This window comes from Orbicella franksi, chromosome 13 (genome assembly GCF_964199315.1).
Source record: "Orbicella franksi chromosome 13, jaOrbFran1.1, whole genome shotgun sequence".
Lineage (NCBI taxonomy): Eukaryota > Metazoa > Cnidaria > Anthozoa > Scleractinia > Merulinidae > Orbicella > Orbicella franksi.
In genome coordinates, this window is record NC_138157.1 from 10,316,010 (window position 1) to 10,328,797 (window position 12,788).

At 38.6% G+C, this 12,788-nt stretch overlaps 2 protein-coding genes across 3 annotated transcripts in view; one reads left to right on the forward strand and one right to left on the reverse strand.

Moving 5' to 3' along the window:
• LOC145465016 (uncharacterized) overlaps positions 1-12,788 on the reverse strand; it is a 286,590-nt gene that overhangs the window by 59,080 nt on the left and 214,722 nt on the right. The gene's annotated exons all lie outside the window — the stretch shown is intronic.
• The window catches only part of LOC145465330 (hydrocephalus-inducing protein-like), a 59,408-nt gene continuing 51,917 nt past the window's right edge, over positions 5,298-12,788 (forward strand). For both annotated transcript variants that reach the window (XM_081449108.1, XM_081449109.1), the window contains exons 1-10: positions 5,298-5,604; positions 6,099-6,224; positions 7,748-7,867; positions 8,060-8,194; positions 8,646-8,771; positions 9,225-9,423; positions 9,829-9,937; positions 10,862-10,954; positions 11,181-11,307; positions 11,603-11,659. In XM_081449108.1, the coding sequence (XP_081305234.1) occupies positions 5,446-5,604; positions 6,099-6,224; positions 7,748-7,867; positions 8,060-8,194; positions 8,646-8,771; positions 9,225-9,423; positions 9,829-9,937; positions 10,862-10,954; positions 11,181-11,307; positions 11,603-11,659 (1,251 nt within the window). In that variant the 5' untranslated portion in view covers positions 5,298-5,445. The remainder of the gene's footprint in view (positions 5,605-6,098; positions 6,225-7,747; positions 7,868-8,059; positions 8,195-8,645; positions 8,772-9,224; positions 9,424-9,828; positions 9,938-10,861; positions 10,955-11,180; positions 11,308-11,602; positions 11,660-12,788) is intronic.

A 12,788-nucleotide genomic window follows, 5' to 3' on the forward strand; every position in this document is an offset into this window, starting at 1 on the left:
TTCCTTGTTCTCCAGGACAGTTCCAACATAACCTTGAGTTTGACTGGGGTCTGTAAACATGCAACTAGAACGAGAAACAGATCAGAAAAAGAGGCTTTTAAATTTGCAAACTTACAGCACGACGACAGAACTCCATTTGCACAATTAAAATACAAGGTTATTGAACCTAATTAGCGTAAAGGAACCGCTAAATTAGCCTTCTACTCCTTAGTCGACCCACCCAGGATCACGACTTTCAGTAATGAAATCTTCCGGTCGACCCTGGACTTTGTTTCCGTTGTTTTGAGATGACTGATTGATTAATAAATTAATTAAAGTGAAATATGTTTTCAATTTGCTTCTCCCGCCTCCGAAGAAACAGCGGGCCCTAACAGAGCTAATTTGGGGGATCGATTAGCGTGAAAATCACCCCTTCCCCCTGAAACATTACGACGGAGGGTCCTTTACTTTGTATATTTAATTTGTAGAATGTTGCTTAAACGCAAAATAGAGCTCATAGTATTGTTTAGTAATGGTGTTCAAAAGATATTTCAATCATGTACCCTTATCATATAACGCACGGTTATATTCGGCTGAGATCTTTGAAAAAACCCATGAAGTATTTTACCTATCTCTCGTCGTCTGTAATTACTGTGTTTGACCAGACCTCTTTTGGGATTATTACGAAGAATAAAATGTTATCAGAATCACCCGGATCTTTATCGGCCATATCGGCGAATTTTAAAAGAGTGTCCGTATTATATTATCATTTTTTTACAAAGTACGTTCACTCTAGCACGTTCCAAACCGTACAAAAAGGCTACTTTTTATATCATGCATGAAATACCGCATGGAACTGCCGGAAACGTTTATAACACGCGCGCCCAAAAAATTTAATTTACGATCATGACCTGATCGTGGCTGTAGGTGAAAATTGCTGCCGCTATTATTGCGCTGTAATCGGAAAAAAATTTCACGACGTGACCCTGTTCTCATCTAAAAAGTTTTACTGGAAATTATCTTCTAACTGCATCTAAAAGAATTGCATGATGATATGATTGAGTCTTTACTTGATTACGACGTCCATATTGAATACGAAAAACACTGAATGCGGTTCAGTGTTTCCCACCTTTTTTTCAGCTGCTTTTAAACTTTATTTCAAACAGTGCCTGTTGTAGTCCGACAGTTAACGTGAGAGACATCAAAAAAATGTTTTCCTTAAAATGTCTGTCTGTTTTGCGCGCAACATGTACATATTTGTCTGATATTTAAAAGAACACTCTTTACAGTAGTGTATATGTAGTACACGCTTATTTGTTTTAGCCGAGCTGGGTTATGACTCATGTTGGTTTTAGAACCGAATGCACTTATTCCTTAGCTATAGAGACTATTTAGAAAGAATCGACTACGCCTTTTTGGGCCCACGCTTTCCAGTCGACTTTCCCTTGAAACAGCTTTCTTGCTACAAATCAAGCAAATAAATCTGTTTATTGTCACGGTTATCTATGTTTCGTTCTGTAGATGGGGCCAAATTAGTGTCTAATTTCTGATTCAAATGAGTGTAATAAAGTTGAGCTGCGAAAGCCGAGCTGGAGCGATAAAAATGTCCGCGACGCTTTAAACCCGAGTGCTAACCACAAAGGACTTTGACAAAGTCCACTGTTATTATTACTTAGTAGGTGGTACAATTTTTAAGTCTGTTAATCAGAACCTCTTTAATTTAAGGCCATTTGTATATGTCTAGTAACAGCAGAAGGACTTGCTAAATCCTAGTACTGCCTTTTGAGATTTGAATTTTGGCATAATGAAATGGAATTTCGGCTAGCTTGGGTATTTCACAAATTCTGACATTTTTGGAGACAGCAAAAGAGTATCAAAAGAGGAGCAGGATGGGTGTGATAGCCTCCTTCGCATTCTTAGGGTTCTTTGGGTGAGTGAGTCGTTAGAGATTCAGCGTAGGATACTAGGGGTGTGTCCGTGACGACCATGCATCGCCCTGGTCTATATTCCGCTGTAATAACCCACTGGAAAACAAATTTGAAAATCTGTTGTGCCTATTAATTAATGACTCCGATCATTCACCGCGGAAACCGACGGGACTGGTCGGGGATATTTGTTCAAGGAGTTGTTTAGTTCGTTCCGGTCTGACTTAAGCTCCTCTTTTTGGCACTTACAAAAAAAAAATTAAAAATTAAAACAAATGAGGACGAAGATATAGTAGCTGTTTATATCTAAGTATATTTTTAGTGTTTCTTACTTACCCTATTGTCAAATTGTAGTTACCTTTATTTGCGAGGTTTCATTTAAAACCGAAAAAAATCTCAAAAATAAAAATATTTTGTGACATCAATGTTTTGTAACTGCTGCACGCGACTTACCCACGAACTAAGCGTTTGTGACGAAACTTTTGCACGCGCTTGCCGTGAGCTGCGCTTTACTGTTTTACACTGTGGACACAAAATCTTTGCTACGTGCTAAGTTATTGAATCTAATAATCAAGAAATGAAGAACAACGGTGGAATTACTCAGCTGGCTGAGTGACTTCAATTTTTTTTTTCAATGGACTGTCCCTTACTCTTTCGACCGGAAGTTAAAGTTAAAAAAAAGACCGCGAAAGAGAAAGCCCTCCCGGCTGATTTGGCTGCCGCTTACGCCAGTTACCACAATAACATGGTAGAGCAAAGGAAACTTGAACATAAGCTGCAAATCATCGATGTAGAAACCAAACAAATGAAACGCAATTTTCGACAGCAGAGAGAAGTACTCGAGAAAGAAATGAAGAAAACCGAAAGCGATTACTGGAATTGTCATCGGGTGTTCTCTGCTGACAGTCTGATAACAGAATCCGATTCTTACAGAAAGCGCTTCTACACGGGACCTCAGCCTACCAAGGCAAAGCTTCCTCGCCGTACACTTGAGAGATTGAGTCAACTGGTGCGAAGTCTACAAGCTGTAGATGACTTGGAAACTCTTTCGAGATTTCAACGATGCGCGCGTTATGCGCGCAGAAAGACGCCCGGGGACGACCACGAGTCTGTCTCTAGTTTGACTCTGTCTCAAGAAGACAGTTGTGTGTTTGATCCCTGGGAGCAACAACATCTTACCGAGATGCTGAACGAATGCTCAACAGACAAAGCTGGTAGATTAAGAAGCAATACTTCAATTAAAGAAAAAAGAATTCGTTCAGCGCCAGTAAGGGTCGCATCCCGAACGGGGGCACCGGGAGAGTACAAGGAAAGGAAACCTAGTGCAGGCCCACGACAATATGCTCCGGAGAAATTGGAACTTGACATTTCTCAAAATTCAGCCTCATACGCCGAGAAAAGCAAGGGGATGACCCACTCTGGTGGTAGGGAGAAGGCATCAGTAAAGTTTGCATGGACAGAGAAAGAAACAACAGATACCACAGTCGATGACGCGATTGATACTTGTCTTTCCAATGCAACGCTTACAGAGCCGTCAAGTGACATTGATCTGATACAAACTTCGCCGGAGCATGAGACATCACACAGCAGTGGGCACCAATCTTGTGATGCCAATTTGCCGTTGACTTCATCTCAGTGTGGAATATCGCAAGGAAGCAGTGATAGGGTTTCATCTCATCAAGATCCACTACGAGGTGAAACCAGCTTTGTACATATGCAGTCAAAGGAAGCTAAAATCACCGAACCAGACAATCATGACTCTAAATTTTCTACTACCTGCCAAGATCAAGCTTATGTAGAGAGCCCAATGGTGGAAAATCAAAGAGAAGGAGATGAGAATTTGAAATATGATTCGATTAGTGCTAAGGACGCGACCACACCTAATAATGGTTGGGATCTGATCAGAATTGCCTACTTGGACAACAAAATTAAGTCATCGACGCCAAATTCCTGTGATACGTTGAAAAACGAAGACTTTGGGCGCATAATAGAGGAAAGAGGTAAAGGGCGTGATATTACCCCGCCAGAATCGGAAGGCGAATGTTCTTTTAGGAAGCATGTGGCCTCTCAGCGCACCGATAACGAAGCGCAACACTTAACGCAGCGTAAAAGAGGCGATAGAGACGCTGAAGTGACAGGGAATAACATACATGATGCAGCATTATATAGTAATGGAGGAGCAAAAACAAAAAGCGGCAGAAAGATAAGTGTTGCGTTACCAAAAAGTAGTTTACATGGATTATCAAGTTGTCGAAAGTCGCTCACACCGAGAACTCAGCATAAGCCCCTGCAGAGGAATCATCGCGCTTCGATAAAGGCGGAGGACAAGCAAGAGGTCAGAAACAATTACGTTATTTTTCATGCAAAAATGTTACCTAACAGTGCTGACGAAAGGCCAGAAAAAGAGAGGCAGGCTAAAGATGCTCACAAAAAGAAGAGGCTGTCCATATTTAAGCGCGGCTGTCTTTCTGACACTCTGTTCAGTGAACAAACCCAAGTAGAAAGTCAACTGAGGAATCGCGTGCAGGGTTTTTTGGGCGCAATTCACAACGTGGATGAGACCGACGAGAAAGAGACTGGTGAAGAAGAGTTACAATGATGTCAGATGGAATTATTTGTTTGTACATTTTAAGTTTATGAGGAAAAGCAACTGTTACACTATAGTGAACGTACCATAATAAAGTGCGATTTACCTGGAAAGGAATTTGCAATTTGTTTTCCAGTCATCTTTGTCAAGTTTACTTTTAGACCTTTTAGATCTGTCCAAGATCGAGAATTATGATTGGCTCCCTGAGTGGTCCGAATTTCGCAATACGCACTGCTAAGATGATCGCTTTCAAGTCAGTTTCGGGAAAATGATTTTTCAAAACATTGAACTAAGAAAACATTTACATGTATGACATTTCCTAAGTAGAAATCGTTTTTGCTTCATGTTTGGCGGCCAATGTAAGGTTAACCACTCTGTTCTAACAAGGGTTCTCTCTCATGGGCAACTAGCCGAGTAGGAGGTTATTTTTTAAAGTAAGAACCCTACTATTTTGATAAGCCCCCTTCTCAAACAAACGCCCCTCCCATTCAGATAGTTGTTTATATCTTCCGACATTGGCACCCAGCCATATATAGCGACAAACCGTTTACACGCGGATTTTTTTCTTGCCTTGATTTGAGGTGTAAACTAGGTACACAGCAAGATTATGGTACCTTTTAAAGTTTCCATCCAAAATTTCTAGCAATAGCCGCCTCGACCATGTTTTCCCGCGGAGAAAGAATGAAAGATTGAAAGACGAAGTAGAGAAATTTCGATCAGCTCAAGTCGTCACTCTAAGGTCAGCGGAAAATTACATAATTTATGCGCGCGAGCAGACACCAGCTCCATGGCAACAACTCCCGCTCAAACTTCAGAAAATGGCAGTGCAATGTTTTTGTGATATGGATCGTACAAAAATTGCACAAATTCTGGAAAGTGAATGTATTTTAAATCGGTAATGATACATTAAAGGAAGGAAAAGTTATCCATTGAACGGAAAATTTTTTCACAATAATGCCTCAAGGAAAACTTCGTGGAGGAGGGCTTCGCGGAGAAGTTCAATCCACTGTACGAGAGAGCTATGGAGGCAAAGCAGTTTCTTCTAACTTCAAAAGCCGTGTTGTTCATCCAAGAAATCCTAAACTTGTGAAAGGAAGTCCTGAAGATGACAAGGTAAATGCTAATCTTAAAGCGCTGTTGGGAATTTTGTCGTGGTATGATGGAAGTTAGCACAAATAGATCTTGAGCACAAATCATATTTGACGCTCTCGTAATGGTTATTTATTAAGATTAAGACAGCTTATATCGAGTCTTGATTTATTCTGTAGTTGCAATGTTATCTATTTATTCACTTTACTCGATAAGCTGAAATTTTGCACAGCCATTGGTCAGTGTTAGGTCTGTGGAAACGTGCAGACTGCAAACAACTCGAAGTGAGTTTTATGTGATTCACAGCTGTGTACTTATTAACTGGATAAGTGAATTCTGCAGTCTGAACTTTTCACATAAGCTGACTGAGAATTGAACTATTTTCTTAATCTGCCTAAGAGCGAGTAGTAACTACATGTACAAGTAAATCATACGCACTGCACATTTGCAGTGCAATTATCCTAGTAAAACAGTGATATTGAGAAACATCTGTCTGTTAATTTAACGTACACATGTAGCAAGCACCATCTGCTTACATGGCTGAAATGCAGCTTACCACAGATGAAAGATTAAAGCTCACATACGAGATGAGGGTGCCTCAGATCATTGAATTACTGGACATGTCAGAACAGACTCTTCAGAAGGTCAGAGCTTATAGAAGTAATAGGGACCATTAGATTGAGTGGACTATGAGTACAAGATTAAGAACGAGTACGATTTTCATATTTCAAACCAGTGACGCTCCAAGAGGTCTTGCTCTACCTGTTGGTTTTAGGTAGAGAGGGTATCACATGGGATGAGATGGGTACGTGATGTGATAATGTGGAGCCTGCAAACTAGAATTGAAAGTCATACTCATACTCAATCTCGCACTTGTACTCAAAGCTTAACTCCCCTATTATGCATAAAATTAATCATGGTGTTTATACACCGGTGTAACAGGTTGCTGTACGTAGTCCTGATTGGTTTTGGCTGTGTAAGAGTGACATTACACAGTCCAAAGTCAAGATATCAGGAATGAAATAAAATGATGATGTTGTTGTTACAGTCATGTATAGGGCAGGAAAAGAAAATTTGAAATCCACTTGTCCAGTGGGCTTGTAAATTTCAGATTTCACTTGGACCCACTTAAATGTTACTTGCCGAGGTGGCAACTATTATGGCAATCAGAGGACAGACATGAACAAAGTATGCTTGGATTTTCAACTCAATGTCTTACTCATCTTGCAGTCTTAACTTTTGAAATATTCTCTGACTGGAAATAACCATTTTCAAGCTGACATTTTCATTCAAATTCACAAGACTACTGAGGCTACATGTAAATTTCACTTGCCTGCCAGGCCACTGAACTTCTATTTTCACTTGCCAAAAAGCAACATTTACTTGCCCTGGGCAATCGGACCTGGATTTTTTCCGGCCCGGTTTGTAGACATTTTAGTTTATAGAACTTCAATTAAATTATTACTATAATATTTGAATTTTGATTTGCCCGTCAGGCTCACCTGGCTTAGAAGTGACCACACACTAAAAACTCTTGTCTCATATTAGTGTAGTTTTGGATTGTTTCATATGAAAAATGTTTGCTATATACTCATACAGTACGGTAGCTAGGGTGATGGGAGATATGGTGGTCTGTTGGTACAAAGTGTATATGCACTAGACTTAGGATTGATGGATATGGGTTTAAGACAGGGTAAGGATCACTCCTGTGTGGGTATAAGCCACTTAACTCGCGCAGTTCTTCTCTCAGCCAAGAAGCATATACATGTATATGTTGTGGTTTAATTTTAGCCCCCTGGTACAATCCGGTATTTCCCTTTGCTTTATATTCGTTATCGTATTATTATTACCATACATTGGAACAAAGGAAACTGTCAAATTGTACCAAGGGTATATGCTGTAGCACCACAGCATATGTTATACAATGTAGGAAGTGGCAAATATTATTGGTTTGGCAACCAACAAATTGTTATGGAATTGCATCTTATTATTAAAACCTACTATGAACCCTAGAATCCTATCCAGGGGGTATCATATTACTCCTGCTGGCTTTAAATTGTGGATACCATCATTGTAAAGATCTAGGTGTATGGGCCATAAGGACATGATTGTATAGACTCAGGTTTTATTATACTGATGTAATACTTTGTTGTTGTTATCCATGTAGTTCACCACCATGGATATAGAGGAGCCTTTGTTTCAACCATTTCCATCTGATATTGTGTTCCAAAATTTCAACCCATTTGAGACGTACCAGGTTCCTTTACAACTGAGGAATAATGACAAGGTAAATTCGGTTACATTTGTCTGTGATTGATTTCTCCTTTCCAGTTTGTATTACAAAAATTCATTTTCCTGTGGAATGCAGATGTCTCTTGCATTGAGTCATGTATGGGTCGTACATGTATAATTTACAAATCATTCAGAGCTAAATAAATATTATTAACAATAACCAACATTATCGTTTATGCCTTTTCAGATTGCTCGTCTGGTCAAGGTGACTCAGACTGATTCTCCGTACTTCAAGATCATTAGTCCACATGATGTAGGACACAAAGTGGCTCCTGGAATGGACACCACCTTCATTATACAGTTTACTCCTGATGAGAAAAAGGTGTGTAATAAACCATTATTTAGCTAGATCTTAAGTTAAAACAGCTGTTCAAAGAACAGAATTCTAACATATAAACTTTAATAAAAGTGAAAAGTCTTAGAATGATCATTTCTTAGTACTTCAAAGTGGTCATTCATCCAGGCAAAAGGACATGGAGTCATAAGAAAAATGACTGAATTAGTGACTCTGGTTTCAATAATAGAAGCTAAAGTCATGTTTAGAGTAACAGTCATCTCGATTTGGAGTCAGGTCACATGAATCTGAAGAAGCCACCAGGTTGTGGAAACTCACTATTGTTACTGATGAACTTTATGTAAATGTATTGGGATACTGTTGCCTTGAAAACAATTTACCTCTTTCATTTTATTCTTCAGTTGGCTTTCTACAAATATATTTTTTTATTCAAATAACATAACTCATGTATAAATTTTTATAATTTCTCGTCATATAGGACTACACCCATGAACTCATTTGCATCACTGAAAGAGAAAAATTCCTAGTACCAGTTAAGGCAGTTGGAGCCAGGGCCATCCTTGATTTTCCTGATGAGATCAACTTTGGTACATGTCCAGTCAAGGTTAAACATTTTGATTACTTTATTTTTGTTATATTGATATTAATATTATTGCTGCCAAGCAAATGTTTATATTTGGTTGCATAAAATATGCGAGATACCACGCACATTCTCATGTGCTTAGACGAGAGTACGTAAACACAGTTGTGACATTTTAGATTTGCGCATCTTTTTGAGAAGTATTTTGTAAAAGCAATAGTAAGAGTAATTTTTCCATGTTTACATTAGCTTCATATAAACACTTTGGGGCTTGGGAGAATTGTTAAACATTATGCAAACCCTCAACTATGCCTTGAGTTTGCATGACTGTCTCAAATTCTCTGAATCTCCCCTCATGTTTAGATGAGGCTTTACATGTAAACAAACTGGAAGAAGCTCTCTATTGCTCTAGTACTGGTATAATATATCCTCTAACCTAACCACTGATCATGTTACAATATTATTTCTCACACTTAGTATGCCACCACAAGGACTCTTCTTGTGCGAAACATTGGTAACAGTGATGCAAAGTTCCAGCTGGCCATGCAGGAGCCTTTCTTTGTCACACCAGACAGTGGTCGGCTGGCTATAGGGGAGAGCATGCAGATTCATGTGGACTTCAAGGCTCTGCAGACTGGAGACCATGCTAGTCACATGATACTTCAGTATGAAACAGGTATAACACATATTTATTACATGCATGTAGGAATGAGCATCTGCAGACAACTAGAAGTGCTAGCACTGCAGTAACAGTGCTAGCGCACCTTCACTGATGTAGTAAAATAACTTTGGACTGACGTGCTGTGATTTTCTTGCTTACGCTGAACATGTGTTGCCACAAAAAAATTAACAAACCAAACATCTATATGCACATGTAATTTGAACACTGTTACAAGTGTTTTGCTTGATTCTTTACCCACAAAAGTACAGATTCATGATATGTTGCTGTCACTCCTTGCAGCCACTTGTCACTTCATTTCAAATTTTGCCATTATACATGTAATATGTTTAGTAGTGTTATGTGGAGTTTAATCAGTTTTACCTTCAAGTGAGACTGATGCTTTTGACAAACCTATTCCAGGAGAAGACATCTTTATAAGTTTGTATGGAGCTGCTACTGACTATAACATCAGGCTGGATAAAAACACAGTCAAAATGGAGAACACTTTCATTTCCTGTGCTTCCCAGAGGTAAGCTAATCCAGATTCTTTCTTAATGTGCAGCCATTGCTGTTTAGTATATTAAAATTTGTGATAAAGATGTTTTACAGGTAGAGCAACAGTGTTAGATTGCTATCACACTGTATGTGTATTCTAAATGAGAGAAAGATAAACTGAAATTTATTTTGTTCAGCTTGGGTAATCTACATGTTCAAGGTATTTTAATGAGACCCTGATTATCGATTATTGGCATTTAGAACAGTAACATGCAAATAGAGGCCAATAAAATGACAGTGAATTACATCCTTATTGGCTTCCACTGAAATTCTGACTGCGATGTAGGGACCCCTAGAACTTGTGATATGAAAAGTACTAAAATTCAGATGGTTGAGATTGATAACCCCTCTAACATAGGACCTCTTTAGTCCCGGGGGGGGGGGGGGGGGGAGATACTTTGGGAATTTCTGGGTGTTTGTAAACTCCCCAAATCCCCCCATCTATCGACACTGTTGAGGCTGATTTTTGTACATTTAAACGTGCCGATTTGATTTTTTTTTTATACTTTTGAGTGGCAATTCCTGGTTTCCTTAGTTTAGATCTAGATAAAATCTTCAACCAACTAGTCAGTTTTGTGAAAAATGATACTCTATTCTAGACCCAAACGCTCTGATTTATATACCCTATCCTAGAGTAAACTGCTTGAAAACCATACCCTTTACAGTGGCACATACCAATGTAGCCCATATATGGCAGTGCCCCTCCCCCCTCCCGGGTCTTCAATGTATCCCGGCCATGGTTGCTTACTCATAGATAAGTTTTGGAATATATCATAGCTACATCCATTTCATAAAGTCGGGCTTACTTGTAATTTGTGCTACATATACTGGTGAGCCAGATAAAGGTGGATTAGTTTGGATATCTATTAATTTCAAGTTTTTAAAATTCAAATTCCAGGTCAGTTACTATTTCAAACAGAAGTGATATAATTGTCCAGTACAAGTGGACAAAATTTGCAACACTCAGAGAAGAACTACAACATAAAGACAGGTGAGTATCTTCCCTTTCAAGGTGGAGTTTCTCTGTAGCGGTACAAGTAGTGCAAGGAAAAGAATGGCTTTCCAAAGCTCCTGTAGTTTGCATTCCCTGAGATGATCACATTGTACTAACCGTGTGCCAATCCTCAGCCTTTAGCTTGACTTGAAGGATCCTGTTATCAGAGTGTGGAGGTGTCAGAAACAACATTTGACATTTTGTTGGTTCTTTTTCTTTTTAGGTTTTATATGGACCTTGAAAGTGAGGAAAATGCTGAAAAAGATGAGTTCTTTGAAGAATGCCTCAGTGATCCGACTCTGAGAGATCAAATGTCAATCTTGACTAGAAAATTTAAAAACAAAATGCAGGTAAATGAGAATTGTGAAAATTAAATGTCCAACTTACATGTAAATTTTAGTGAAACCTAATCAGTTAATGTCTAGCTGATCTTGAAATGAAGACAATGCAAAGTTTAATTTGTGAAAAATAGCACTTAAAGTAGTACCAATTGTACAGCCATTTTTTGTACAAATGTCAATGTTTTGTGAAAATTAAGGTAATAAACTATACAGTCAACTATTTAGGTTCATTAATATGCACGTAAGTACATGGTAGATGGTGCATAAAACTAAATAGTTATGGTTTTCAAACATTTCATCACAGGTTGTGAATGATGATAAGATGCTCTATGCAGACTCAATAGTCACCATTGACCCAGTGGTAAGCCTTTTAATTAAGTGCACATTATACAAATGAACATGTATATAAAAGTTTATTTTCAGCTGTAGAGCACTGTACATATACCGTGATCCATCTAGAAAAAGGCAGTAGTGAGTCCAGGGACTCACACAGCCAAAACCCCATGAGTCCCACACACAGGAGTGTTAGTCCCACACTCATCATTATATGAGTTGTGCCTCTGAATAACACGTACAATTAAATCAGAGCTTTGTATTTTATTAGTTATTTTTTTTTACCTTGGAGGGCCATCTTGTGTTCGAGGAGACCAGCATGCCGATTTAGTGTGGTGTTTTGAAAGCTACCTCACTCATTCCGTTCGATTTCCTAGCCTTTGGGCAGACTTTACAATACATATAATTTCCATTTTTCTCGTAGACCACCCACAAATATGTTTTGAGCCACGGCTCAAAAATTCTTTGTTCCTTAGCTTTCGCAGAGTTTGCTTGTGCTGATTCTTCATTGTCTTCATTTGCTTTCGCATCATCCTTCTCTATTGCAGTTGCTGCTTCAGTCTTGTTCTTGATGTTTACTCGCTTTGGGGTGTTTTGCAAATGAGAGCTGTGTTTGTTTTTTCTTTGGTGGCATGTAATTGGAATGACAATGTCCGCCTTATGAAAGCAAGCAGGAAGAGACAGAAGGCACGCATATGGAATCGAAAAACACACACTTCTGTAAAATACTGCTGATCATGAAAATTGAGCCTGTAATGACCAGAACGTAATGATGTGCGCTTTACATCTACATCTATATCTACATTATGGGGGTCTTGCAAAGGGAGGCATGCTCCCATCACTGCAAGACATTAAATAAAAAAAGTAAAAAGCAGGGTGGGGGGTGGGGGGTAAAAATCCTTAAAAATATGTAATAAAATATGTACATAATTTAAAAAGACTACTAAGAAAAGTTAATTAAGATTAAAATATTAGAACCTAATCAAAATATGATCACACGCTGCTTACTTTGATACGTATTTTGAAATTTTTCATAAATAGAGAAGAAAAGTCATCAAGTCATGATCGTAATAGAGAGAAGTTAATTTTTTTGTGTTCAATGGGATGCATCTGGGACTAAATTTGACTGTGTGTCTTTTAGGAAAATTATGAGTCTG